Genomic DNA, 27,704 nt, shown 5'->3' on the forward strand with positions numbered 1-27,704 from the left:
ACACATGCCTCTGCAGGTGTAGGGAAAAGAATGTAGAATTTATTTGGCATGGGATAGGAAATCAATCATTGCTCGTTCTTATTATATCAATGCTAAGGTGTTAGTGACTTCATAGGGTTTCTCGTGGGAGTATTTGATTTGAATTGAACTTGGAAAGGGTGGGAGTAACCAAAAGAAGTATATCCCAGTAGATACAATCTGTGATGACGTGAAGGAAGTAGACTGATAGAGATATTCGGGTAGTATTCTGGTGTTTCCAAAATTAAGTCATATAGGTAGGTATCTTAAAATTACGACCTAGGTAAAATGTGCTCCTGAATTATGTCTGATTTTTTAAGAATGGTACCTATCGTAGGTTTGTTGTAGCTTAAATGAGTAAGCCTAAGGAACAGTGTCTGGGCCCATAACAAGCCATCAGTGAATGTCAAATATTGTTTTTGTTTTTTCAGTCCATAAAGTCTCTCAGTGCCACAGTCACCTCTTAATAGCATTAGTAAAATAGCAGATTGTGCTATTAAGGGATTTGTGTGGGTTTTTTTTTTTTTCCAATTTATAAAGTACTTTAATATGTACTTTCATTAACATGAAAGTATTTTTGCAAGGGCTAGACAGGGCAGAGTAGAAATTGAAATCCAAAAGACACATGACTCATCCAAGATTATGTGGCTAGATTATGACAGATCCATGCCTAGAACCACAAATTTTCTAATTTCCAATTTAGTGCTTTTTAAATGATCCTATGCTCTCTTGCCTCACACCCTAAAATGGGTACCACAACATGGGATGACTCAGAACTCCTGACATCCAATCTAGGTCTCGTCTTCTGGCCTTGGGAAAATCATTGAACTTCTCTGAGTCTTTATTTCTTCAACTGTGAAATTAGATAATAATATTGCTGTAATTTTCCTGTGGAGTTGTTGTAGTTAGTGTTGGAACCAGGATTCAAATCCAAATGTTCTGGTTCTTGAGTCTGTTCTCTTAACTACTGGTTACACTGACTCTTGTCCTCATTAAGGGATAAAGCAAAATGTAAGGGCATCAGACTTGTGTGGCAAGCTAGAGTTATTTGGGGATGTAGTGACTGCATCGACTATCATTCCCAATTTAACTAAATCTTCTAAAGCAACTCAAGGCTCCAGAGCTCTGGAGAATAGGGTTAAGCTAAATGTTCACTCATTAAATGACTTGTGTTGTCATTCAGTATGTGGATGCAACATTGGGAAAGATGGCGGAGATTTTTAGAAATGTCCTTTATCTAAAGTGTTTTTGACAGGGTGTCAGAAAATTCTGTTTTGTTTTTGTTTTTTTCTTGCAGCACTGGGAGGTGTTCAAAAAGGTAACAGAAGTTTTCATTTTAGTTCCTGCACTTCTTGGTCTCAAAGGAAACTTGGAAATGACATTGGCATCCAGATTATCCACTGCAGTAAGTTTTTTCCTACTTCTAAGTATATATATTACCTATGCTGTTTCTTTCTGTGAAGGAGAATTTGTACCAGGAAAATTTTTTTTCCTCTATCTGATAAATTTCTGGACCTCAGGGATATGATAAGTGGTGATGCCTGATATGATACCCTGAAAGTTCTCTGGGTTGGCTAATTTGCAAATTATAGACCTTCATTTATCCTGAGGTAGTATACTTGCCTCATTTTACTCCAGGGCATTCTGGCAATTATCATCAGTGCTTCAGACATGGGACAAATCAGATATTGAGATTCTTTATGGTTCAAAGGTTGCTTGATTGGTATTTATACCTTTTGTGATTATAAAAGTAATACAAACTTATTGCAAAAACTGAAGAAAAGGGAAAGATTATAAAGAAGAAAATTTAAAACCACCTAGACATAGTCATGTATTAATATTTTGGTATAGATCCATCTATCCTTATACATCATTAGGTATATCAGAGTAGATACATACTATATATTCTAAAAAAGAACAGTAATCATATATTTTGTCCCTTAAAATCTATGATATCCATTTTAAGATATATGCTGATCATCTTTCCACCTCAATGAATATACACCTATGTCATTTTTATTGGCTATGTACTTTTCTGCTATATAGCTCTCCTATAGTTTAGTCTAGCATCTATTTTTGGATATATAGGCTCTTTCTGATGTTTTGCTATTATAAACAATGCTATAATGAATAATTTTATACAGACAGTTTTGCATTCTTTTATTTCTTTGGGGCAATTTTAGGATTCTAATTAAACTGTTCAGAAAGAAAAAAAAGGCATTCTTTCAAGGCCTTAGCTACATATGCTAAATTGTCATCCAGAAAGGTTAAACATTAAAAAAAACACTGCCACTAACAGGGTTCTGATTTAATTTTAGAAGCCTAAAAGGGCATTACTTTCTCACTGTAACATTTGTTGGAGTTTCACCATCGTGCAACCAAATTATGTTGATTAAAATCACATAACTAGTGAGGTTCATTTCAGTGAACCATCTACCCGTTTAATGTTAGTCAAAAATTAAGCCTTCAAAAGGTGTTACTAATTGCATTGCCTTTAGTATATGAAGTTGGGTTTGTTTGTTTGTTTGTTGGTTTGTTTGTTTGTTTAAAGATGCTACAGCAGGGGCGCCCGGATGGCTCAGTCGGTTAAGCGGCCGACTTCGGCTCAGGTCATGATCTCACGGTCCGTGAGTTGGAGCCCCGCGTTGGGCTCTGTGGTGACAGCTCAGAGCCTGGAGCCTGTTTCAGATTCTTTGTCTCCCTCTCTCTCTGACCCTCCCCTGTTCATGCTCTGTCTCTCCCTGTCTCAAAAAATAAGTAAACGTTAAAAAAAAAAAATTAAAAAAAAAAAAGCTACAGCAAATGAACCCATCTATGAACTAGGGGGAAAATTTTGCGTATCTAAAGCCTGAACAACTGTGTTGGTGATGGGAGTACTCTCTCCTGTTCCTTCCCTCCCCCCATTTCTCCCCCAGGCAACTGTAAGTTCCCTAAGGTTTCCTGAGTAAAAAAGATGCTTGGGAAGGAGATAAATGCGTGGCATTAAATAATGTTTTATTAACATTATTAGCTTGCTCAGTTAAGAGAAAGTGCTGCATATGCCCTATGGAACCTTCTAAGCTCCCTGTTATATATGAAAGGTCATATAGCTAAACTCTGCCCAGGACCATAATGAAATATTGGGTATTAGTGTGCTCTCATAATGTGCCAGGACTGTACTAACTGCCTACAAGGGTATCTTATAGCAACCCTATGAGATAAACACTATTATTCCTGTTTATAGAGGAGGAACTGAGGCTTAGAACAGTTGAGTAACTTTCCCGAAGACACAGAGCTAGAATATAATGGAATACCTCACATTCCAGAACATTCCCTTTTACTTGCACAGGATAACTGAGTCAAGAGTTTTAAAACCAATAAATAACCTCAGTAACAAACACCTGATAGTCTCCTCTGCATTGTAAGGATGCTCTCCTGAGGGCTTGGTCTTAGCACCAATATACCATATTTTTTGTTACTTAATATTTTAAAACTTTGATATTTATTATTTCTCTTAATGTTTTAATTTTAGAGAGAGAGAGAAAACATGCGTGCACAAGCTGGGGAGGTGCAGAGAGAGAGAATCTTAAGCCATGCTGAGCATGGAGCCCAATGCGGGGCTCGTTCCCATGACTCTGAGATCATGACCTGAGCTGAATTTAAGAGTTGGGTGCTTAACCGACTGAACCACCCAGGCACCCACGTTACTTTTTTAAAGTATTAAAGATACAGTCCTGTTACTTATTTCCGTAATTAGTTGGTGAGCTAGAAACGTCTAGGGGTATCAGCCAGTCAGATACTAGCCAGACCTTGGTAGATTTGTTTGGGCAAATTCACTTTAGTCTATAATTTTTCGTATCATCATTATAATGATTGAATATTAAAGGAACTGGAGAATAATAGAAATGAAGCCTCTTTGGACTGGAACATAAAAGTATAAAGTGACCTTGGAACATCTTGTGGTGGCAGAAGGTAAAATGCTAACCAAAAATAATTGGGAGGAGTGCCTTGGTGTTAGCTGAATATTGATTTTCACACTTGGAATGTGTGTCCATTATACCTCTAGCTTTTGTCTTAAAAAAAACACAAACTTTTATGTAGTTTTACCAATGTTTTAAGAGTTAGTGAAATTATATACACGTGGTCCATCTGCCAACTTTTCCCAGTGATCTACATTTGCGTTATGTTTTAAGAACCGGTAGGTCAGCAAGGTAGAACTCAACCCAAGAGGCTTCTTGGCAAGACAGGGGAATAAAGAAGAGGTCTTGAAAAACAGAACTGGCAACAGTTAAAGGAAAAGAAAATCGTTAGAATGAGAGTTAAAAGGTAGCTCTAGTTTCATTTTGTTGGAAAATGAACTTTGTTCTGATAAATATAGTTAGGCACCCAAACTTTTAAGCAACTTGATAACTTAGCCCGGAAAACTGAAATTTTGGCTAGCTTATCTCAAAGAAAATATTTCTAAAAGCAACATTCTTGAGCACTCTTCAGTATTTGTTTAGATTCAGATAATAGCTTAAATGTCACTCCATTTTGAAATAGGCCATGCTGTGGAGACTCTGCTTAAAAAGGAATTTGCTGCAAATTAATTTCTGTGTAATTTGGTCACATATTACCATTAGTACTGCCTAAAGGTGAATTTAATCTTAATCTTTTAATTTGAACTTTAGTTTTTTTTGTTGTGGCATTTATATTTTATGGTAGATACTTCCATCAAAAGTCTGGTTACATTTATTTGTTCATATTTAAGAGAGTGGAACTCCAAAGCTGATTAGAAGCAGAGCCCATGGGAGGAGAGTATCAACCAATGTCTTCGCTGAGTGAGCTAGCTGCACCTTTCTTTGGGGGGGTAGGGCTGCAGTTGATGTCTTCCACAGATCAGGAATTTTGTCACTGATTATAAGATATTTGAGTTGCAAAATGAAGAGATTACCTAGTTCTCTAAGTAATGAAAATACCATAAACTAGATGAGTATACCATGTTATCATAGCTTGAAGCCATGAGTTACTACTTTTCCATCTACTAATGTGTTTTACTTTTGTTTTTTATTTTTATTTTTTTGGTCAAAAAATGTTAATAGCAACTTTATTCATAATGGCTCTAAACTGGAAGCAACACAGATGTACTTTTATTTTTTGAGGCTAAGAATTTGAGATAGGCATGGCCTAGTCAGTGTTAAAGGCCAGAGGCAGGACTGTCGATATGTTAGATCAGTGGTTCTCAAAGTTAGCAACTTTGGTTAGCAACTTGTTGGAAATGCAAAATCTTGGCTCCACCCAGAAGCTGCTGAATCAGAAACTCTGGGGGTTGGTTCAGCAATCTGTATTTTAACCAGCGATTCTGATATACATCAAAGTTTGAGAACAACACTGCGTTAATGAAGAGCATAGAGGCCAATGGGCCTGGGATCAAGTGGGAGAAAGGAAAAATAACAGGGTGTGAGATCACCTTGTGGGCCTTTGTAAGGACTTTGCCGACTGTGGGAAATGGGAAGCCATTGGAAGGTTTTAAACAGAGGAGTGCTGGGGCGCCTGGGTGGCGCAGTCGGTTAAGTGTCCGACTTCAGCCAGGTCACGATCTCGCGGTCCGTGAGTTCGAGCCCCGCGTCAGGCTCTGGGCTGATGGCTCAGAACCTGGAGCCTGCTTCCGATTCTGTGTCTCCCTCTCTCTCTGCCCCTCCCCTGTTCATGCTCTGTCTCTCTCTGTCCCAAAAATAAATAAACGTTGAAAAAAAAAATTAAAAAAAATAAAATAAAATAAACAGAGGAGTGCTATGATATGATAGATATTTCGACAGATTATTTTGACTATTGTGTTGAGACAGAGCTATAAAGGGCCAAGGACTAAAACAGAGACAAGTTAAAAGTCTGTCGCCATGATACAGGCCGGAGGCGATGCTGGCTTGGATCAGGGTGGTAGCAGTGGATATAGTGAGACATAGTTGGAGTCCAGAACTAATTTTCAGAGAGAAATGACAGAATTGGCTGATGGATTAGCTGAAATTAAGTACTGGGAGTAGTCACTTGAAAATTTCTCAGGATTTGAGAGATGGAAAATTCGTAGATGGAAAAGTAGTAGCTCATGGCATCAAACTATGATAACATGGTATATTTACCTAGTTTATGGTGTTTTCATTGCTCAGAGCATTTGATCTCAAGTGGTAGGGGGAGTGTGTTACCATTCTTACAGAATGCTACAGAATCATTGCCAACTATATTCCAATCCCGATACTCCATCAACTGTTAAAGCCACTCTAGGTTAAAGCCTTCTTGAAAGCAGAGTACCCAAAGCCTCACCTTCGACAGACTCTTCACTGACTATTCTCTACTTAAAATTTTTATTACTCTTGACTTTGAGACCCCACACTGCGGTGTGGACTCTTTCCACTTCTTTCATGGCATCTTCTTAGTCTATTTTTTTGGTTTCTTTTTCTTTGCTCATCTTCTTGATTTGAGGTTTTCCTGAAGTATTAGTACCTTGTTTTTGTGTTCTCTGTCAATAATTTCATGTATGCCACCCCTGCCCGTACATTGCTAACTCTCAGATCTGTACCTCCAGCCTCTTTCCTGATCACTACAGCTGAATTTTCAATCGTCTGTACCCTCACTACATTCAAAAGTAAACTCATTACCTTCTCTCGCTCCAACTGTGCTTTCTGTATTTCTTATCAGTTTCTTAACATTACCAATCACTATCCCTCTTCTATCCAGTTAATGTCTAGGCTGTCCATTCAACCTATGAAATCCCTCTCCCCTTCCCTTTATGCCCCGCCTGCCACTACCTTAATTCAGTTGTCAATTGTCTCTAAATGGGACTGTTGTGGCAGATTCCTACCTGAACTCCCTGGTTCCAGGGTAAAAAGTCAACAATTTTTGTTTGTTTGTTTGTTTGTTTGTTTCTTTAACTTAAAACAAGTACTATTTGAAAGTCAGCCTTTTCATCTATGGTCAAAAAATAATTCTTTTAAAAATTTTACAATTTTCTTGTGTAGTATTTATTTTCAGTTATAAAAGTAGGAGTAAGGGGCACCTGGGTGGCTCAGTCCTTCGAGCGTCCAACTTCAGCTCAGGTCATGATCCCACAGTTCGTGAGTTTGAGCCCCTCATCAGGCTCTGTGCTGACAGCTCAGATCCTGGAACCTGCTTCGGATCTGTGTCTCCCTCTCTCTGCCCCTAAGCCACTCACATTCTGTCTTTGTCTCTCTCAAAAAAAGTAAACATAAAAATAACTAACTAACTAACTAACTAACTAACTAACTAACTAAAAGTAGGAGTAAAAATCATTATAGCTGTGGCAGGCAAGTCTGTGATTACTTTAATCTTTTTGCTCCATTAAAGAGTCTTTTCTCATTTTTATCATTGTCTGCCGGAGAATCAGGATAAATGAATTTATAGGATTATAAGGAAAGCTTTGTGTAAGTATGAAGATAGAGAACCTAAAACATAAGATATCAGATAGAGCCTACTCACGCAATCGTTGAAGGGCAGTTGTCTTTAAAACTTGTTATTATAGGGGCGCCCTGGTGGCTCAGTCAGTTGAGTGTCCGACTTCGGCTCAGGTCACGATCTCACAGTTAGTGAATTCGAGCCCCACGTCGGGCTCTGTGCTGCAGCTCAGAGCCTGGAGCCTGCTTCGGATTCTGTGTCTCCCTCTCTGCCCCATCCCCACTCATGCTCTGTCTCTCTCTGTCTTAAAAATAAATAAAACATTTAAAAAAATTTTTTTAAAAACTTGTTATTCTATAAATGTAAAGGTTAAATGTTACCAGACAAAAAGATATCTCAATAAAAAGGTTTTCTATTTTAACAAGGGAGATATAATAATGATGAATTCAAATCAACTTTATCATGCCCTCTTACCTGAGTCAAAATTTGTCTCTAAATTATAATGATTAACTTGAATAATTTTTCCTGGATTTTTATCTTTTCAACAGTAGATATATATTATAGTAGATAATTGTTGTGGATACATAACAGTAGTATATAACTAGAAAACAATCCCAAGCACAGTGATTCTATAAATTGTTTAAATTCTGTTACCTGAGGTCTAAAATTTTCTGCTTCTGGATGCTAGATATAAGAGTCAAAAATGGCATCCACTTTCTTAAAGACAATGTATATGTTTTTAAAGCTTATAAATCTATTTTCCAGGAGCAAATTGCCAAGAACCATTTGATTAATATTTTCCCACTCTAGACAAAACTGATTTCTGTTGCCTTAAACCTCTCAGAGAACTCCTTTGATTTTCTGAAATTATTTTGTAACATTTTAGCTTTTTAATTCATTAATTCAAAAAATATTTCTGAGCCCTTACGGTATGCCAAGTGCTAGTGTGTGCTAGGGAATCATCAATAAATAAAACAGAAAATATTCCTGCTCTCACTGAGCTTACATCCCACTGTAAAAGGATATGAAGAAGCTGGCAAAACCTTTCCCTGATAACTATAAGTTAGATTTCCAATTCAAATTGTAAAACTTCTAAAATAAAGAAAAATTAAATCCCAAATAATGATATTAATAACTCTGGCATAACTTTGATATAGTTACAGTCTCAGTATTATTTTCTAAATTTGACATAATTCTAAATTTTACAGGTTCTTGTCAGAAAACCGGATTGTTAGATACAAACAAAACTTGCATATTCCTACTGGTTCTCAATTTTAGAGTATGTTTCTTTACGTTATTTTTTAAAATGTTTATTTCTTTATTTTGAGAGAGAGAGAGAGAATGAGCAGAGGAGGGGCAGAGAGAGAGGGAAAGAGAGAGAATCCCAAGCAGGCTCTGTGCTCTCAGCACAAAGCCCGACATGGGACTCGAACTCATGAACCGTGAGATCACGATGTGAGCTGAAATCAAGAGCTAGATGCTTAATCGACTGAGCCACGTAGGCACCCCTAGAGTATGTTTCTTAAGTTATAAATACCAATCCATAGCCATAGGTTTGTGGAGTGTACTACTTATGTATAACTTAAACCGTTTCAGTCATCGAGATTTTTAACTCCCCCCTTTTTTTGAAGCTTTATTGAGGTATAATTGACACAAATCGACTACACAAATTCAAAGTTTACAATTTGATGAGCTTCAATACGTAGTGTGTACATGTGAAACCATTACTTCATTCAAGATTATGAGCATAGCATCACCCCTGCACATTCAGGAAGATATTATTAGGGTGTGTGTGTACATATATGTGTTTTACCATATTATGTTTTATGAAATATTTCAAGCATGTAAAAGTATGTAATATGGTTTCTAATTCCATATAATGGCAGAATGAAATAGTGAGTGACCCTTCCCAGAGAATAACAATTAGAAAACCTAGACAAACTGGGGCGCCTGGGTGGCACAGTCGGTTAGGCGTCCTTAGGCGTCCGACTTCAGCCAGGTCACGATCTCGCGGTCCGTGAGTTCGAGCCCCGCGTCAGGCTCTGGGCTGATGGCTCGGAGCCTGGAGCCTGTTTCTGATTCTGTGTCTCCCTCTCTCTCTGCCCCTCCCCCGTTCATGCTCTGTCTCTCTCTGTCCCAAAAATAAATAAACGTTGAAAAAAAAAATTAAAAAAAAAAAGAAAACCTAGACAAACTATATGAAGGCAATAGAAAGTAATTAAAAGCAGGTAGAAACGAGAGGTCACCCTTAAAGGACCATGTCTGCAATGAGTAAGCATTGCAAAGTTTGTAGCTTTTTTTTTTGCCTGAGGGAGTTTCCCCAGTCCTTGGATCTCATGTGGCAGAAACCCCACAGTCTTACCAGTTTGAGGTGACAGAGGTCAGGAAGTCTAACAAAAAACGAAAAACAAAACACACAACTAAATAGAAGCATGAGAGGGGCCTGTTCTTGAAAGACAAATACACCGGTTAAGATTTGTGAGTTTTTTTGCTTTTATTGGTCAAATGCCTTTTGTGACTCGTGCGTAGGTATAGTGGCAGAAAGCTGAAGTTTTATTGTCTTGAATTATTAGATAACAGAGCTTGGAGCTGACAGGGCAGGTAGAAATTTATGGGGAAATCCCAGCAGCAATAGAACTGTAGAAAGGATGAGCCCCAAAATCTGGGCATAAGTTCTGCTTAAATCTTTGGCTGACAATTAAACTACACAGGTGCAGGGGAGAGAGAGTGTGTGCTCACGTGCACAAGCATGAGCAGGGGAGGGGCAGGGAGAGAGGGGACAGAGAATCCCAAGCAGACTTTGTGCTGTCAGCACAGAGTCTGATGTGGGGCTCGAACTCATGAACTGTGAGATCATGACCTGAGCCAAAGTCAAAGAATTAGTCACTTAACTGAGCAAGCCAGGTGCCCCTGGAGCACGTATTTAATATACATATATTTAAGACTAATACTTCAGTGGAGACTTTCGGTACCCTTGTTTCATCTATTTACATATTAAATATATTTTTATCCAATACCAAGTATAGTAACTATATTTGTAAATCTGTACTTTCAAGGTCATTCCAACCTACTTTTATCTTTGGTCCCAGTAAATTTTATTTTTTTTTTTTAATTTTTTTTTTTCAACGTTTATTTATTTTTGGGACAGGGAGAGACAGAGCATGAACGGTGGAGGGTCAGAGAGAGAGGAAGACAGAGAATCGGAAACAGGCTCCAGGCTCTGAGCCATCAGCCCAGAGCCTGACGCGGGGCTCGAACTCACGGACCGCAAGATCGTGACCTGGCTGAAGTTGGACGCTTAACCGACTGCGCCACCCAGGCACCCCAGTCCCAGTAAATTTTAAAGCCTATCTGTAATTCATGTGCTTCAGGGTCAGAAAAGTAACATATACATCTATGGAGAAAAAGGTGTAGGGATTATAAAAAGTAGGGATTGCAGGCTCAAGCTAAGGCATTTAGATTAAAAACATTAATGGGGCGCTTGGGTGGCTCAGTCGGTTAAAGCATCAGACTTCGGCTCAGGTCATGATCTCATGGTTTCTGAGTTAGAGCCCCGCATCGGGCTCTGTGCTGACAGCTCAGAGCCTGGAGCCTGCTTCGGCTTCTGTGTCACCCTCTCTCTCTCTGAACCTCCCCTGCTTGCACTCTGTCTCTCTCTCAAAAATAAACATTAAAAAAAAATTAACTAGTGTCTTTGCAAAAATATTGGCCAGGTTGTATATAAATATTAAAATATTTAAAACACATAAAATATATATATTTAAAATATATAAAATACATATCAATTTAAAAACATTAACCCAGGTCATATAGAAGTCTTTATCAGATCATATTCCACTATATCACATTCTTAGTTCTCAGATTTTCTAGCCAGGATATTTTGGTCAGCTAATTGAATAAAAGTAGGTCTAGCAAAAGCCTTTAAACAGAACACTTTGTGATTCTTCCTCTCTACTCTGGAAAAATTTAGATGATTCATGCTGATCCTAGGCCACTGGCCAGTATCTTAGGTCAGCCCAGTTCTTGGACAGCACAGGTCAATTTTCAGTTTCCTGCCAAACTCCCACTTCCACTCCAATGCACGCCCGTACCATAAGTATTTTCCCTACATGGTTAAATTTGGATCAACATTTCTCTCTCTCGTCTTTTTTTTATCCTTCTAAAAATCTTTGCTTTATAATTAAAAACAAAAAAAAAGGTGATTTTTATTTGTGAATATATTCTGCTTTATTTCACATAATACATTGTGATTTCTCATTATAAATTATATTTCATAAAATGTGAAATATATTTTATTTCATATCATACATTAACTTGTTATTTATGTTAGACTAAAAGAACTATAGATTTAGAGACTTACAGATCTGGAAGGGACTTAGAAATTGTGATCTTCATCATTTACAAAACAGAGCAATTGAATAGCGTGACATTGTTCTTTCAGTATGGGTTTGCTCACTAGAACTGCCCTGGTATATATTGGAATTTATAGAGAGCAATAAGGAATTTAATAGAGCAATTTGGGCTTACACAAATGGGGGAGAAGGAGAGATCTGTGATGGAAGAGTCGGAGAAATAACCTGAAGCACTGGAGAAGAGGAAGAAAGCTATGGGTGTATTGCAGTGTAGACATCTGGATGCCTACCATGTCTGATTACCAAGACCTTACAGAAATAATGGCCTCTCTTTTCCAAATCTTAGGCAAACTCCTGTCACTGGCAGACTGTAACCTGCAGCTCTAGGGGAGAGGATTTTGAGGAAGGTAGCTTCAGGCTTTAGCAGGAACTGTGGCAATGGTACAAGTGAATCTGGCACAGTGGCATACCTAATCCATAGCACTCATTCATTCTGTGATTCCCCTTTCTTGACCTTTTCCTAGACCTTAGTATATGTGTGTCTCTACCTCTCCTGACTATCAAGTAATCCTGGAGTCTTCACATCTTCTACTTTTTCATGGAATCATTTTAGATTGCTTCTTATACCTATAGACTTTTTTTTCTAAAAGTTACTAAAACTAACACTAATTTCTGTCATGCCTATTTCCTGAATATTAAACCCTAAGTGGATTTCACTCTTTAAATATTACCTCTGCCTCATTACTCACTGGAGGAAAGACTCAGGTTGTTAGAGCTACAAACACAAATTTCATGAATAATGTAGATTTCCAGGCTTAGGAAAGAAATCTGCAAATAAAGACAGCATGAATAATTATACTGAAAAACTGAGAAATCTTAATATTTGCATTGCTGGATACTTTGGGACTAGATCCCAGAAGGAGGTTCAAGAATAGAATCTGTTTTCCAAATTGATAGTGGAAATGTTGATGTAGCACTTAATCTTCTGGTCTGAAGCCAGTGAGCTAAACTCTACTGGTAAATAACAATCCTTATGTATCTCCTACCTTACCCGTTCACTTAACCTTCCATGACCAAGCAGATGATGAATAATTGAAACCCAACTTGGTTTTTTTTTTTTTTTAATAAACATTGTTCACTGCTTTCCAAATGATTGCACTAGAAAAACTCGACAGATTTGGATATACGTGTTTTGAGTCCTAAATGGTTGAGAAGTAATGATTTAGCATATAGAGCAATTGAATAATATTTTTTTTAGAGGGTATTCTTCCATTTAGCAGAAAGATACATAAATTTTAATAGTGAAATACACAATGAAAATTTATATGTGAACTGAATGAATTTTTTATTGCTAAGAGTTTTAGTCATGGCTCAAATATAAATTATGTACATATAAATGACTTATTTAATCCTGGGTTTTCTGGTCACTAATTCTTCAAATTAGACTAGTTTCATGATGTGGAATAAAATGCTAGCAGCTCAGAATTATGTGATTATTCCTATTGGGCTTCAGTACATAAAATTTGGCATGTTAGGATGACATTTGATGATGTTGTAAACAGTGGGCAAATGGATAGTATTAACTGGCCCGCTAGTTCTTGTGGGCTAGTAGTTAAATTTTAAAAAAGTGGTTTTTTTCCCTAAACGTATTGGGCAAGCTAAATGTGAGATTCAAGGCTGATAGTGAAATCAGATTTATATTAAGTAAAAATGTGAGTTCATCAGATTTACTAAAGAATTATCTTTGGCTTAAGATTTCAGACGCTGCTAGGGGCGCCTGGGTGGCGCAGTCGGTTGAGCGTCCGACTTCAGCCAGGTCACGATCTCGCGGTCCGTGAGTTCGAGCCCCGCGTCAGGCTCTGGGCTGATGGCTCGGAGCCTGGAGCCTGTTTCCGATTCTGTGTCTCCCTCTCTCTCTGCCTCTCGCCCGTTCATGCTCTGTCTCTCTCTGTCCCAAAAATAAATAAACGTTGAAAAAAAAAAAAATTTAAAAAAAAAAAAAAAAAAGATTTCAGACGCTGCTAAAACAGAGTTGAAAGCATATGATTAGTCAGTGATATGTGAAAGTATCTATCTTAACAGGTAAATATCGGGAAGATGGATTCACCCATTGAAAAGTGGAACCTAATAATTGGCAACTTGGCTTTAAAGCAGGTAAGTGATGCAGATATTTGCCTATGGATCTTGGGTTTATACATCTTGGGTGTTACCTGTAAGAATGGAATAAATATTAGTGCTATAAAAACTACCATTTAATTGTTTCAGGGGGCTTGGGGCACCTGGGTGACTCAGTCGGGTTGAGCGTCCGACTTTGGCTCAGGTCATGATCTCACGCTCCATGAGTTTGAGCCCCGTGTCAGCTGTGCTGACAGCTCAGAGCCTGAAGCCTGCTTCGGATTCTATGTCTCCTCTCTCTCTGCCCCTCCCCCTGTTCATGCTCTGTCTCTCTCTGTCTCAAAAGTAAATAAACATTAAAAAAAATTTTTTTAATTGTTTCAGGGGGCTCAAAACAATTTAGTACAATGAAAAAGTGATAGAGTAAATGGATACCCATGACTGCTGAAAAGTTTTCTTTCTCTAGAAATTGATCAGGTTCTTCCAAATTTGAAAAACATGTAATTAAAATATAATATATATATATAAATTTTTAATCATAAGTGTGTAAGAGAGCCAGAATTTGAGTACTTGAGTTAATAACTGTACAAATAAATATTTAGCACGTCATTGCTTAGGTACTTTTTTTTCTACTTTTTGTAAAGTAAATCTTTTTAAATTAAACTTAACCCTTTTATGTATTATGGTTATATATTTATTTAAACTGAGTTTTTCTTAATCTGTTATTGTTACTCGAGCTCATCTAAATGAACACATTAAATTGTCAGTTACATATACACTAAATCATGGATTATATATGGATTATTTACAGCTCCTTCTGATCTCAGGTGAATGTCTTTTCATCTTCCACTACTTCCTACTATGGCCAAGACACAGGACTGCAGCCTCTAGTAACTCTCCAGCAAGTGGGCTTAGGGAACACTCACTATTTTAATGTTAGCTCAATTAGGACATCACGTTGAGAGGCATGGTTGCAGAAAAGTAATTTCATGTAATGTATTTCAAAGACATAGAAATAAAATGAGTTTTGGAATGTGGGCTTAAAAGAAATATTTGTCTAGCTGCTTCTAAGATCACAGGATTCGAAATAAGAAAATCTGTGATTTAATCTGAACTCTAACGTTAACCAGATGCATAAACTTTGTTAATTTACTTAACTTTTCTGGGCTTCCTGGCCCCCTTCTTTTAAACCATGGTATTGCATTAGAGATGTCTGTGATCTTTTCTAGCTTGAACTTGTAGGAACCTAGGCAGGGTTAATAATCAAAATATTTAACAAGTAAGCTACTATAAATTAAAGTTGAAAGTATATTGCATTTTAGTCTTTTAATATTCTGAACTCTTACTAAGTAAGAGTGGTAGTATAAATTATTCGTCGCATCATTCTAATAACTTCTATCTCAGCTTAATTTTTCCTTCTGTTCTTCGTACCCTTCCCTTGTCATCCTCCTTCCCTGCAGCTGTTGGTCAGGATGGGAGCCAAGATGGCTCTGGATTCCAGTACATGGACTGGCTTCAGAGAGTCTGTGAGCACCTAGAAATTCTTCTCAAATATTGAGCACAACTGTGTTTTCATAGAGAAGAGAATCTTTACAAAGATTCTTTAAATGTCTCTTTAAAAAATAGATAAGAGCTGGGGGGAGAACAAGGAATAAATCTATTTTGAGTACTGTGTATCCCAAGACCCAGGAGAGCGCGCCTCCTACGTGGTAGATTCTAAATAAGTACTTGCTGGGTGAATGAATTTAAATAACTTGCCACAAGATTAGGTGATAGAGCCAAGAGTCAGATTCTTATCATTTGACCATAAAATCCAGTCTCTTACCAGCACTGCCTTTGAAGTCAGACTTCAGTCGTGTGGATTGGGTACACGTTTCCGTTTCAGTCTTAAGGTTGGTATCTTCGTAGATGATCTGTGGATTAGACCGTCAGAGTCACTTTAGGTGCTTCATAAAAACAGATTCCTGGACCCCATTCCATACCCACTGGCACCAGATCGTGGCAGTTCGAGAACTCACTGCCTTAGGGAATATTAAAACCAAAATAGAGTGGCTTCTTCAAAAGGTAATGCGGCTCAGTGACCAGATGCAATCCTTTCTTCTGACTTTTGGTATGCATATTTACATAATGAAGTAAAAACTGGTTTTGAAATGAATAATTCAGTTGGACTTTCTAAAAAATTTTTTTAGGTTCAGGCAACAGTGGTTGGTTTTCTAGCAGCTGTGGCAGCAATTATACTGGGCTGGATTCCAGAGGGGAAATACTATCTTGACCATTCCATACTCTTGTGCTCTAGCAGTGTGGCAACTGCCTTCATTGCATCTCTTCTGCAGGGTAAGTGGATTTAGAAATGGCTACTGTACCGTCCTTCACTTTCAAATAATTTATTTTCCATGTCGACTATTTTTATTGAAATGATACCTGCTCATTGTAAGAACCGCAGAGAAAAAAATTTTAAGTTTTATTTAAATCCCAGTTAACATACAGTGTCATATTAGTTTCAGGCGTACAATACAGTGATTCAACACTTCTGTACGTTACTCAGTGCTCACCGTGATAAGTGTACTCTTAATGCCCTTCATCTGTTTTCCCCATCCTTCCGCCCAACTCCATTCTGGTAACTACCACCTTGTTCCCTGTAGTTAAGAGTCTGTTTCTTGGTTAGTCTTTCTCTCTCTCTTTTCCCTATGCTCTTTTGTTTTATCTCTTAAATTCCACGTGTGAGTGAAATCATACTTTGTCTTTCTCTGACTGACTCATTTAGCTTAGCATTAATACTCTCTAGCTCCATCCATGTTGCTGTGAATGGCAAGATGTCATTCTTTTTTATGGCCGAGTAATATTCCATTGTGTGTGTGTGTGTGTGTGTGTGTGTGTGTGTGTGTGTGTGTATAAAGCATATATATTTATATATATATATTATATATATATATAAATATAAAGCATATATATTTATATATATATGTATTTATATATATATACATATGTTTATATATATATAAATACATATATTTATATATTTATATATATAAATACATATATTTATGTATTTATATATATAAATATATGTATTTATATATATATATAAAACATATATGGTGTATATATATGTATACCATAATCTTCTTTCTTTATTCCTCAGTTGATTGACACTTTGGTTGTTTCCATAGTTTTGCTATTGTAGATAATGCTTCTAAAACATCAGGGTGCATGTATCCCTTTGAAGGAGGATTTTTGTATTCTTTGGGTAAATACCTAGTAGTGCAGTTGCTGGATCATAGGGTAGTTTTATTTTTAACTTTGTGAGGAACCTCCATACTGTTTTGTAGAGTGGCCACACCAGCCTGCATTCCCACCAAGAGTGCAAGAAGGAGAGAAAATTTATCTACAAACTTTTAAAATATCTTATTTCACAAATACCTATATTTGTTGTATGTAAACCTTAATGTAGAACAGGCTTAATGAGGTTGTCTCCTGGCCTTAGGTACATCTGGTAGAGTTCCCAAATGAGATCAAGAAAATAGATAAGTCATTGGTTTCTATAAATTAAATTAATTGAGAAACTCCTTTCTGGAAATCATGCAGAGGATTTACTGGCTTGTCATTTGAGTAGCAAGGATTCCAGGAATTCTGAATTTCAAAAGCAGTCCCTCTGTTAAAATTTTTTAAAGTTTCAGATTTCAAAATTTTTTTTTTTACTAATTCTGTGGCAATACAAATATAACCGCTCAGCACAGTATATTACTGGCTTTAGACTTTTAAAAAGCCAGAAAGTTTTAAAAATTAACTACATTTGGAGCACCTGGGTACCTCAGTTGGTTGACCATCCACCTGTTGATTTCAGCTCAGGTCATGATCTCACAGTTTGTGGGATCAAGTCCTGCATCAGGCTCTGAGCTGACAACATGGAGCCTGCTTGGGCTCTCCCTCTCTCTCCCCCTCTCTCTGCCCCTCCCCCCCCCAAATAAATAAACTTAAAAAAAGTTAACTACCTTAAAACTTTTCAGTTGCGGTATCATTTTTTTTATTTATTAAGAACTTAACACTAGAGAACTAGCTTATTATGAAATTATGATCATTTTTATTTTACAATTGTCATCTTCTTACCCTTATATCACCAGCAAGGTGAAAAATAGAAAATTCTCACGTCAGGTGATTATAAAACTGTTAAGCTAACTTTTTTGGCTAGGTTCTGGGAATTTAGAGAATCTTACTAAGATTAAGACTTGACTTCCAAAATATTTTCAAGCATTTTGTTTTGGTACTTTTATTAAGGGTAGTTTCTTGTCTATATATAGAATTACCAGAATTCAGTGGTGTTAACACTGGCCAAAGTGGGATGAAGTTAAGCTATTGGGAAATTAATTTCTGGTTAAAAGACATTTGGGGCACCTGTGTGGCTCAGTTGGTTAAGCGTTGGACTTCGACTCAGGTCGTGATCTCACAGTTTGTGAGTTCGAGCCCCGCAATGAGTTCTCTGCTGTCAGCACACAGCTGGCTTCTGATCCTCTGTCCCCATCGCTCTCTGTCCCTTCCCCCCCCCCCCGCAAAATAAAGAAACACTAAAAAAAAAGTCAAAGCATTAGCTTCTTTTACCTTAAGTTTGTTTCTGTTTTCTAATCTTGCTTCATTTAGAAATAATTGTTTAAAAGCTTTCAGTAAAAACTATTGGTATTGCCTAGGATTTTCAAAATCATAAGAATTCAGACTTAAAAAAAATTTTTTTTTAACGTTTATTTATTTTTGAGACAGAGAGACAGAGCATGAACAGGGGAGGGGCAGAGAGAGAGGGAGACACAGAATCTGAAACAGGCTCCAGGCTCTGAGCTGTCAGCACAGAGCCCGACGCGGGGCTTGAACTCACGGACCACGAGATCATGACCTGAGCCGAAGTCGGACGCTTAACCGACCGAGCCACCCAGGCACCCCGAATTCAGACTTTCAAAATACATGTGCTTAAAACTTGTTACTTTGAACAATGTGTGTTCTAATTTTATGATAGTTGGACATTTATATGTAGAGAGAGCAGATACTATTAACCACCTTTTGTAGGTGAGAAAACTGACTCAGGTAAGGTGACTTACCTAATTTCATCAGCTTGTTTGCAGAAAATCAGTATTAAAACCTGTTTCCTGACTCCCAGCACTTTCCGCTGGCCCATGATGGCAAAATATTTGTTTTCAGCTGAAAAGATATGGATGGCATCCTGTCCTGGGAGAACTTTCCATGTTGATCTTTAAATGTGCTGACTTTGAAAAAAGGATTCTGTGTGAGCACATCTTGATTATTACATAATACATTTTAAAAGCTTTTTATTGCTTTTTTTTTCCTTTTTACAATGATATTATGGGAAAGGTAAGTCTATAGATTGAAAACATCTCCAGAATATAAGAGGTGAGAAATTATTTGAAGCAAGACAGAGATTCTACTTTTAATAATTGTGGCTTTATTGGGGTAGTAGAAAACATGGAAGTAGAGTTACTTACAAGCTCTGTGACCTTCAACAAGAATTTAAGCTCTACTCCCAAGACCTCAGTTTTATTATCTATAAAATGAGTAATGCTAGACTAAAATCATTTTGAGTCATTTTCAGTCTAAAAATGCAGTGAGATTCTGTTGGTTTTTTTTTTTCCCCTATAGCCATTTTTAGGCTTCCATACTGGTTTATGGTTAGCATATAAGTGAACTAATCTTAAATATTCTCTGCACTGCATCCTCTAAATGTTGGCATGAGAAAATCTATACAATTGAGTATGGATGTAAATGTTATCAATCCCCCTCCCCATTTCTATGATTCAAGAAAACAGGTATCTAGGAGTATAAGTACACAGTCGTATTTTCATCTTCTGTTCTCTAGTTGGAAGTTCATAGACAGAAACTTTGGTTTTAAAGAATATCCTTTATAAAGACTGCTTTTTGTGTTCTGGTCTCCAGTGTTCAAATTTTAATTACTTCCCTCTTAATACTTCAACGATTTTAAATAATAAAATGAAGCAAGCATTCTGGCTACCACCATGTAGACAAAGCTGTTTTTGTTGGTCTTCTTCCCAATTGCTGTGCATATAAATACGAATCACCTTTTCTTTGATATTTTCATTCCTTATTTGAGGGTTAACATAAAATCTTTGGGTTTGGTACAAATATACATTACATCTAAGACATACATGTTATTAAATTTGAAACTTCAGCTTGAATGTTATTTTACAGTAGCTTTTCAGTTCTCTAAATGTAACACTGAACTTCTCAAATCTTCTATGATCCCTACTTGGAATTTGTTGAAAGGCATTTTGCCAGAGCGTTAGAGTAAAATGTTTTGTTTGCTTTAGTCAGCTTATCTAAGCAGTCTAACTGGAAATGATGTACTCACTGTTTGTCTAGCTTTTATATTTCAGTATTTAGGGGATTGATTTTCTCTAAATCATAGCATAAAAAGTAATGAGTTTTCTTTCTTCCAGGAATAATAATGGTTGGGGTTATTGTTGGTTCAAAGAAGACTGGCATAAATCCTGATAATGTTGCTACCCCCATTGCTGCTAGTTTTGGTGACCTCATAACTCTTGCCATATTAGCTTGGATAAGTCAGGGTTTGTACTCCTGTCTGGGTAAGTTGACTTGATATTAAATATAATGTGCTATTCAGAGTCTCTTTAAATAAGTAATTGTTGCAACAATGCTGTGAACCCCTGGTGGCCTTCACCTGCAGTAGAACTCTGGTTGAGACTGATTAGAACAATAACTGCCATTTGTTGTATACCTACTATGTGTTGTGGTTCTCATATATTTTTCTTCTCACATTTTTTCCCTCTTTTTATGGAGTTTAAAACTCTCTAAGATAAGGATTATCATCTCTAGTTTCAGATGAGAAAATTGTGGATCGTAGAGGCTATACATGTTACTCCCTACTGGTAGGAAAGTTGACCACGGGCCTAGTATTCTATGAATTCTGCCCTTTCGTTAACTGTGTAGCCAGTGAGGAGTCTACCCTCAGTATTCTGATATATGCATTGTACTAGTGTCCCAGGGCATAAGGTTAGAACAGTGCTTGAAATTTAGTGATTGTCCCCACCCCCCCATCAGAAACCAACATGGCAATTACTAACAACTAAAAAGTCACCATGAAAATGAGCCTGAATGCTGTGTGAAGTTGGAGACATCTTATATAAGATTCCTGATAATAGTAATAGATTACATATGGAATCTAATGAATCCTTTTAATGCAAATTTGTACTTTGGGATTATTGTTAATGTAAATGAATATGATTTGTGAGCATTGGTTTAGTGCTAAAAGTTGTTTATGGTTTTATTTTTAGATGCCAAATTGAAAAAAGTAAAAGAAAATAGAAACCCACAGAATTCTACAAGAAAAAAAAAGGATAGTTTATAAGTTGAACCAGAAGCAAACATTTATTCATATATCCTCATATGATCCATGAATTCTATACAGTTTATGGTATAAGTCTAAAGTACCTTTGGTTTGAAGAAGTAAGGATCTCATGTATGTTTTTGAACTAAAGAAAAGACTTTATTTAACCTAACAAAAGCAGGCGTTTTACTACTTTTGGAGATATTAAGGGAAGCTTTGTTTAGTATATAAAATTACCTTAAATTATTTAATGAGTGGCATGAAATTAGTCAATAAAACATGATGTATATGTTCAAGGAAGAGTCTTCTCATTTAGACGATGACGTGTGTCCACTTGATGTAAGGTAGAAGACAATAAATGACCAATGACCTCCATGTAAGATCTTGTTCCCATAGGTCTTGGGTTTTCATTATTGTGAAATATGCAAGGAATGACGTGTGTGCAAGTATGCTCAGGGTAATTAATGTTCAATCCTTCTTTCTCCCTGTCAAATAAAGTACAGAAAATGAGTAATGTTATTAAAAGGATAATCTTCTTTAGTTCATATTGTTGGAGTGATAACTGGTCATATTTTTCTCTATTATACAGTTTAGAAATTCATACTGAAGTCAAGGATTGAAATACTAGCTTTGGCTAGTTTTAGAGAACGTGACTTAATGTTCTTCACCTACCTACTCTATTAGACTCCTTCACCCATTCACAGGCAGGTAGCTGGATGACTTGGAGGCCTCACCTCCCCAAAGGAACAGATTAACTGCATTGGGGAAGGAGGCGGTCATCAATAGGCTGGATCCCAAAAGAAAAAGGAGATGAATTAGGCATGGCTAGTGCCCCTTTCCCTAGTCTTACCAATTAGACCAGTGTCTCCCACTGTGAGGAGGAGGTAAGAGAAAGGAAAGGGGAAGCACAAGGGGGTAAAGGGTTTCTTAGTATTATTCCATAGGTCTTGCCAAGACCCTTGAGGGTGGGGTGGGGATGGGGCTGGAAGGTTGGTAGTGGTTCTTGGATGGGTTCCCTTATATACACAAAAAGAAAGGTACGTTATTTTCAGACTTGGAAACCTAAATTAACATGAAGTCAGTTGTAACACATTTCCCAGCTGCTGGTATCTCCTCAGTCGAAGTCCCAGTAGTAAGAAAATAAGCAAGAGAATGCTATTGAAGAATGTCATAACAAATATTACAATTGTTACAGTGATACAGACTTAACATTATGATATTGCACAAGATAAATCAACTTTTGGGGAAGTAATGTGTACTGACTTAAAGTGTGTGTGTGTGTGTGTGTGTGTTTAAATCACTCGAGTGATGAACTTCTTTTTTTTTTTTTTTTTCAACGTTTATTTATTTTTGGGACAGAGAGAGACAGAGCATGAACGGGGGAGGGGCAGAGAGAGAGGGAGACACAGAATCGGAAACAGGCTCCAGGCTCTGAGCCATCAGCCCAGAGCCCGACGCGGGGCTCGAACTCACGGACCGCAAGATCGTGACCTGGCTGAAGTCGGACGCTTAACCGACTGCGCCACCCAGGCGCCCCTCGAGTGATGAACTTCTTACAAAAGACTTAATCATGTGTTACTATCTAAAGCTTTCACTATTTTGAGGGTTGTATGTGATACATTAGTAGTTTAGCTAGATGAATGAAAAAAAGGAAAATAGAATGATTTCTATTTTGAGAAATAATTTTATTGTTAAACATTGCTTAGGCTTTTCTGGGCCTTTACTTGCCTTGTGAAAGTTAGCTCAAAGTAATTCAAGATGAATTAATCAAAATGGGTTCTTTACATTTTACCTGTCACTTATTTCCCTAAAGTGCTATATATATATATTATTATTATTATTATTATTATTTTGATGGGCTGCTGATTGATTCCATAGTTGATTTAACAGTGAAGGGTTTTTCTGGGGTCAGTGTTGGATTATAACATGTCTACATTGTGAGCACTAGGGGGCCTCATAAGATCATTATAGTATTTGTGGTATTCAGGATATAAAGATTAGGAACAGTCTCGTTTAAATTCTGAGGCCCCATTCATCCTGCTGAGATACCTGATTCTTGGAAACAAAGTTTAATTCTTGAGCTACATTGGAAACACTTAGCAGTCTTTAGAGATAAGAGGATTTCATGGCAGCCCTGGGCTTCTGTTACGAATAGAGGCCATGGGTTCCACAGGTCCCAAAGAACTGACTGGGCTGTGAAAAAAGCCTGAGTTAGTTCCCCACCTCTAATTTTGGATACTTAGAAATGACTTTGAACAGCTCTCCTCTTGTTTGTTTTGATGCATGTACTGAAGCTCACTCTACGTTAATTCAATGTGTTACCTTTCCTTTGGTCCTGATAAAATTTGCTGATTTTTGATGTTCGAAGTAAAGACGGGATTTTCCCTCTTTTTACCGCTCCAGTTCTCCCCTAAAAGGACAAAATGAGCCCAGAGCTTTGTTTGTTCCTATTGGCTTTATTTTGTGTAGTCACCTAAGTTTTTGCTGCTCATTTAACAAAGTTGAAATTTTATGTTAGCCTGGTGTTTAGGCCTCTGGGAGTCAGCAGAAACTTTCCTGTGATTGTTACTCCTGCCAGACTCAGCCAGTACCAGTTCTCATACACTGTCCATGATTTTTCTCTTTTCTTTCTTACGTCGTTCCCTTTCCCTCCGTTAAGGCCAGTCAGTTTTCATTTTTCAATGCTAAATTCATACGTGTCCCTAATGTTAACTGATCTTTTCCTCCTCTGGATTCCTGTAGCATTACACTGATACTTCTAACATTCTTTGCATTTTATGGATCATTATAGCTTTTTGTGCATATGGTATTAGGGAAATATTGGAAGAATATCTTGCCTTAGCAGAAAGTATCAGGGGGATTAATATCCCTAAGGAAAAAATTTAAATGGCAGAAAATGGCTAGGAAAGATCTCGAAATAGAAGAGAAAATAGAAAGTTAGTTTAGAAAGTAATCTAAGCTCTGGACTATGATATGCTTTGGTATGACTTGCTGAGAAAATATAAAGGTATTTATTCATTCACACAGCAATGTTTGAATAATAGTAACTTTTGAAAGCTATTAAAAGAATAATGTTAGGCCAGTAACCGAAACATCTATGCACAGTGATTGTTGCCCTCTCTTTCTTGTTTGCATACTTTTAAGAGGATTTTTTTTTTTAATTTTTTTTTTTAACGTTTATTTATTTTTGAGACAGAGAGAGGCAGAGCATGAACGGGGGAGGGTCAGAGAGAGAGGGAGACACAGAATTGGAAGCAGGCTCCAGGCTCTGAGCCATCAGCCCAGAGCCCGACGCGGGGCTCGAACTCACGGACCGCAAGATCGTGACCTGAGCTGAAGTCGGACGCTCAACCGACTGCGCCACCCAGGCGCCCCAAGAGGATTTTAAAAATGTTTATCAGTTGTTTATACCTGCATGGCTATCTAATTCTTGTATGTACGTGATTTTACTGATTTGAGAAACTGTCAACTTTTCTTCTTTAGACAAGATTTGAGCACAATGTTGACTGATTTCTCATTCTTCGAGGTTAACTTTTAAAAGATGGCTTAGTTGGGGCCATAAGGACAATAACAGTCAGCCTCAGGTTGCTTCAGTCTGGAAGCTAACAGGGATGCCAGCTAGTTATTTACAAGACATTCTAGAATATCATGGCCTTGCTATGAGTGGTGATATGAGTAGAATCTAAATCTGTCTTGCCTGTCACTCTTCTTCAGGTATTTTCAGCACCGTCTTGGTTTAGAATGATTACTGGAAGGTCAAGTTAGTGAGAAAATTTTGATAGTTATAACAGAGGGCATTTAAAAAATCGGCAACTTACAGAGCCCATTGCTTTGTTGCTCACGCAGAAACAGGTGCCATATAAAAATGTCACTCAGAGCAGTTACATATTTCAAAAAAATTTAGGGTAAGAATAATGGATGTTATTAACGAAGTTACGTAACAGTAGTTGCAAAATGCCACCAACAGTCTAATAAAAGGTGAAAGCCATGAGTCCGAAAGGTGGCTGTTATGGTTGGTGGTTCAGTGTTACAGCAATTTGAACCACTTGAGCTGTGTTCATCCCTACTTTTCCCTGGTCAACTTATATCACAGGGTCAATACTAATGCACACAGACATTTATTGGGCTTCAAATTCTGCAGAGCTTTATCTGAACACCTGTGTTCATTTCCTATTGCTTCTGGAACAAATTACCGCCAACTCTGTGGCTTAAAATAACAGAAATCAATTTTCTCACAGTTCTGGAGGCCAACAGTCTAACGTGACTCGCACAGGGCCAAAATCAAGGTGTCCGCAGGGCTGGTTTCTTCTGGAGATTTTGGGGGGAAATTCCTTTGCTTGTCTCTGATCTTCTGGCATTTTGGGTTCACCCTAATAATCCAGAGTAACTTCTGCATTTCAAAACACTTGACTTAATCACATCTGCAAAGCTCTTTTGCCCTATAAGGTAATATCCATAGGTTCTAGGTTTAGGATGTGGATTTCGGCCAACTAAAACACTCATTGTGATCTACCCAGAAATTAATACAAAATATCATTTTGACTAGGATTATTTAAATGTATTTCCTATAGAAGGAAGATGTTATTTTAGATTTTGGTATTAATGCAGAAGTTCACAGTTGGCTTTTAATTGACCATTTTTTCTCACCAATTGTGTCACTCATGGTTTTCTGAAAATAATTCCTTAATTTTATGACATCTTTAAAACACCAATATATCCCACAAAGAGAAGTGTTTTAGAGACTTCTCTTTTCTTATATTTAGCCATCAGGATTGGGTTAGATGTTAGCCAGGGAAAAGATAGGAAGGTCCTATATAATCATAATTTGGTGGGAATGGGCATGTTAGGTTTCTCAGGAAATTGAGATAGTAATGATTTATAGTAAATCAGTTTTAGTAATTTTTATTTTATCATGGCTTTCCCACCTTTTTAATATTTACATTTTCTTCGTACTTGGAGATACTTTTTAAGCTTATAAAATAGTTGCAAAAATTAAAATAGTATTAAATATCTTGCATACCCTGGACTCAGATTCACTTAATGTTAACATTTTACCCCATTTACTTTTTTTTTTATTCTTTGTCTCTATTTCTCTATATGTTTTTATATATATGTATGTATATATTTTTTCTTTGTCTTTAGGACAGAGACTTTTTTTTTTTTTTTTTTGAGACATAGCACATACATTTGCAAGCTGAGGAGGAGCAGAGTGAAAGGGAGAGAGAATCCCAAGCAGGCTTGATCCACACCCAGTGGTGACGCAGGGCTTGATCCCATGACCCTGAGATCATGACCTAGCCTGAAATCAAGAGTCAAGTGCTCAACCGACTGAGCTACCTAGACACCCCAGGACATTGACATTTTTGAAGACTGTAGTTGCCTCTCCTTTTTTTTCATTATTAGAATTTTTGAAAATTGAGATACAATTTATATTCCACACTGAATTAATTCACCTTTTAAAAGTGTGCAGTTCAGTGGTTTTTAGTACATTCATAAGATTGTACAACCTATTATTAATAGAACCTATGTTCTGTTCCAGAAGATTTTCATCACCTCATAAAGAAACCGTTAGCTGTCACTCCCCAGCCCCTGTGACCAGTAATCTATCTACTTATGGGTTTGCTTGCTTGCCTGTTCTGGACGTTTCCCCAAAACGGATGACCTTTTATATCCAGCTTCTTTCAATGAGTATGCTTCGCTTGTGTTGTAGCATGAATCAGTACTGAATAATATTCCATGTGTAAATATACCACATTTTGTTTATCCATTTACCATTCCATGGACATTTGGGTTCCTTCCACTTTTTGGCTATTATGAAAAGTGAACATTCTTGTACAGGTTTTTGTGTGAACATATGTCTTCAGTTCTTTTGGTAGTTACCTAGCAGTGGAATTGCTGGGTCATATGATAACTGTTTAACTTTCTGAGGAACTGTCCACTCATTATTTTTAGTTTATTTACTGAGAAGTTTCCGCCCACTTTGAAAGTTCAAGCAATGACCCTGGGGTTGAGTTGGTAGGTGCCTCTTTCAACGGCAGATGTCCTTCCAAAGATTTAATGTTGAGAAGAAATTAAAAGCTGAGCATAGTGCTCCTTTTTTGACCTAAAAATGAAGTACTAAGATGGTCTGACCTAGCAGAATAGTTCTTTTCATTTGTGTTTAGTGGATTTTGCCTTTAGTTTTCTGCTTGATCCTATAAAGAGATTGTTGGCAACCTTAGTTGTTTTAAGAGGTAAGAATGCCTCCTAATTGGGATGTTATTTAACATAACATTAATGTTTAACATTAACATTGTTAATGTTTTAACAAGGAGAACTGGGAATCCGTTCAGTAAAGGTTTTTTTTTTTTTCAACCTTTTATAAAAATTCATGGAGAAGATGACACTGTGTAGCATTAGTCATATCCCTGTAAATGGGAGAAAATATTTAATGGATTTTGTTAGCATAATTATTTTGAAGATGTGATCTAGATAAAGCCATGAGAAAATTT

General features: G+C 37.1%; 1 protein-coding gene across 7 annotated transcripts in view; it reads left to right on the forward strand.

The window, feature by feature from the left end:
• The window catches only part of SLC41A2 (solute carrier family 41 member 2), a 126,814-nt gene that overhangs the window by 44,926 nt on the left and 54,184 nt on the right, over positions 1-27,704 (forward strand). For all 7 annotated transcript variants that reach the window (XM_086712483.1, XM_086712484.1, XM_086712480.1 and 4 more), the window contains 4 exons: positions 1,316-1,423; positions 13,818-13,889; positions 16,040-16,184; positions 20,306-20,452. In XM_086712483.1, the coding sequence (XP_086568609.1) occupies positions 1,316-1,423; positions 13,818-13,889; positions 16,040-16,184; positions 20,306-20,452 (472 nt within the window). The remainder of the gene's footprint in view (positions 1-1,315; positions 1,424-13,817; positions 13,890-16,039; positions 16,185-20,305; positions 20,453-27,704) is intronic.

The sequence above is a fragment of the Puma concolor genome, chromosome B4, assembly GCF_028749965.1.
Source record: "Puma concolor isolate L17-30 chromosome B4, mPumCon1.1.hap2, whole genome shotgun sequence".
In the NCBI taxonomy this organism is placed as follows: Eukaryota; Metazoa; Chordata; class Mammalia; order Carnivora; family Felidae; genus Puma; species Puma concolor.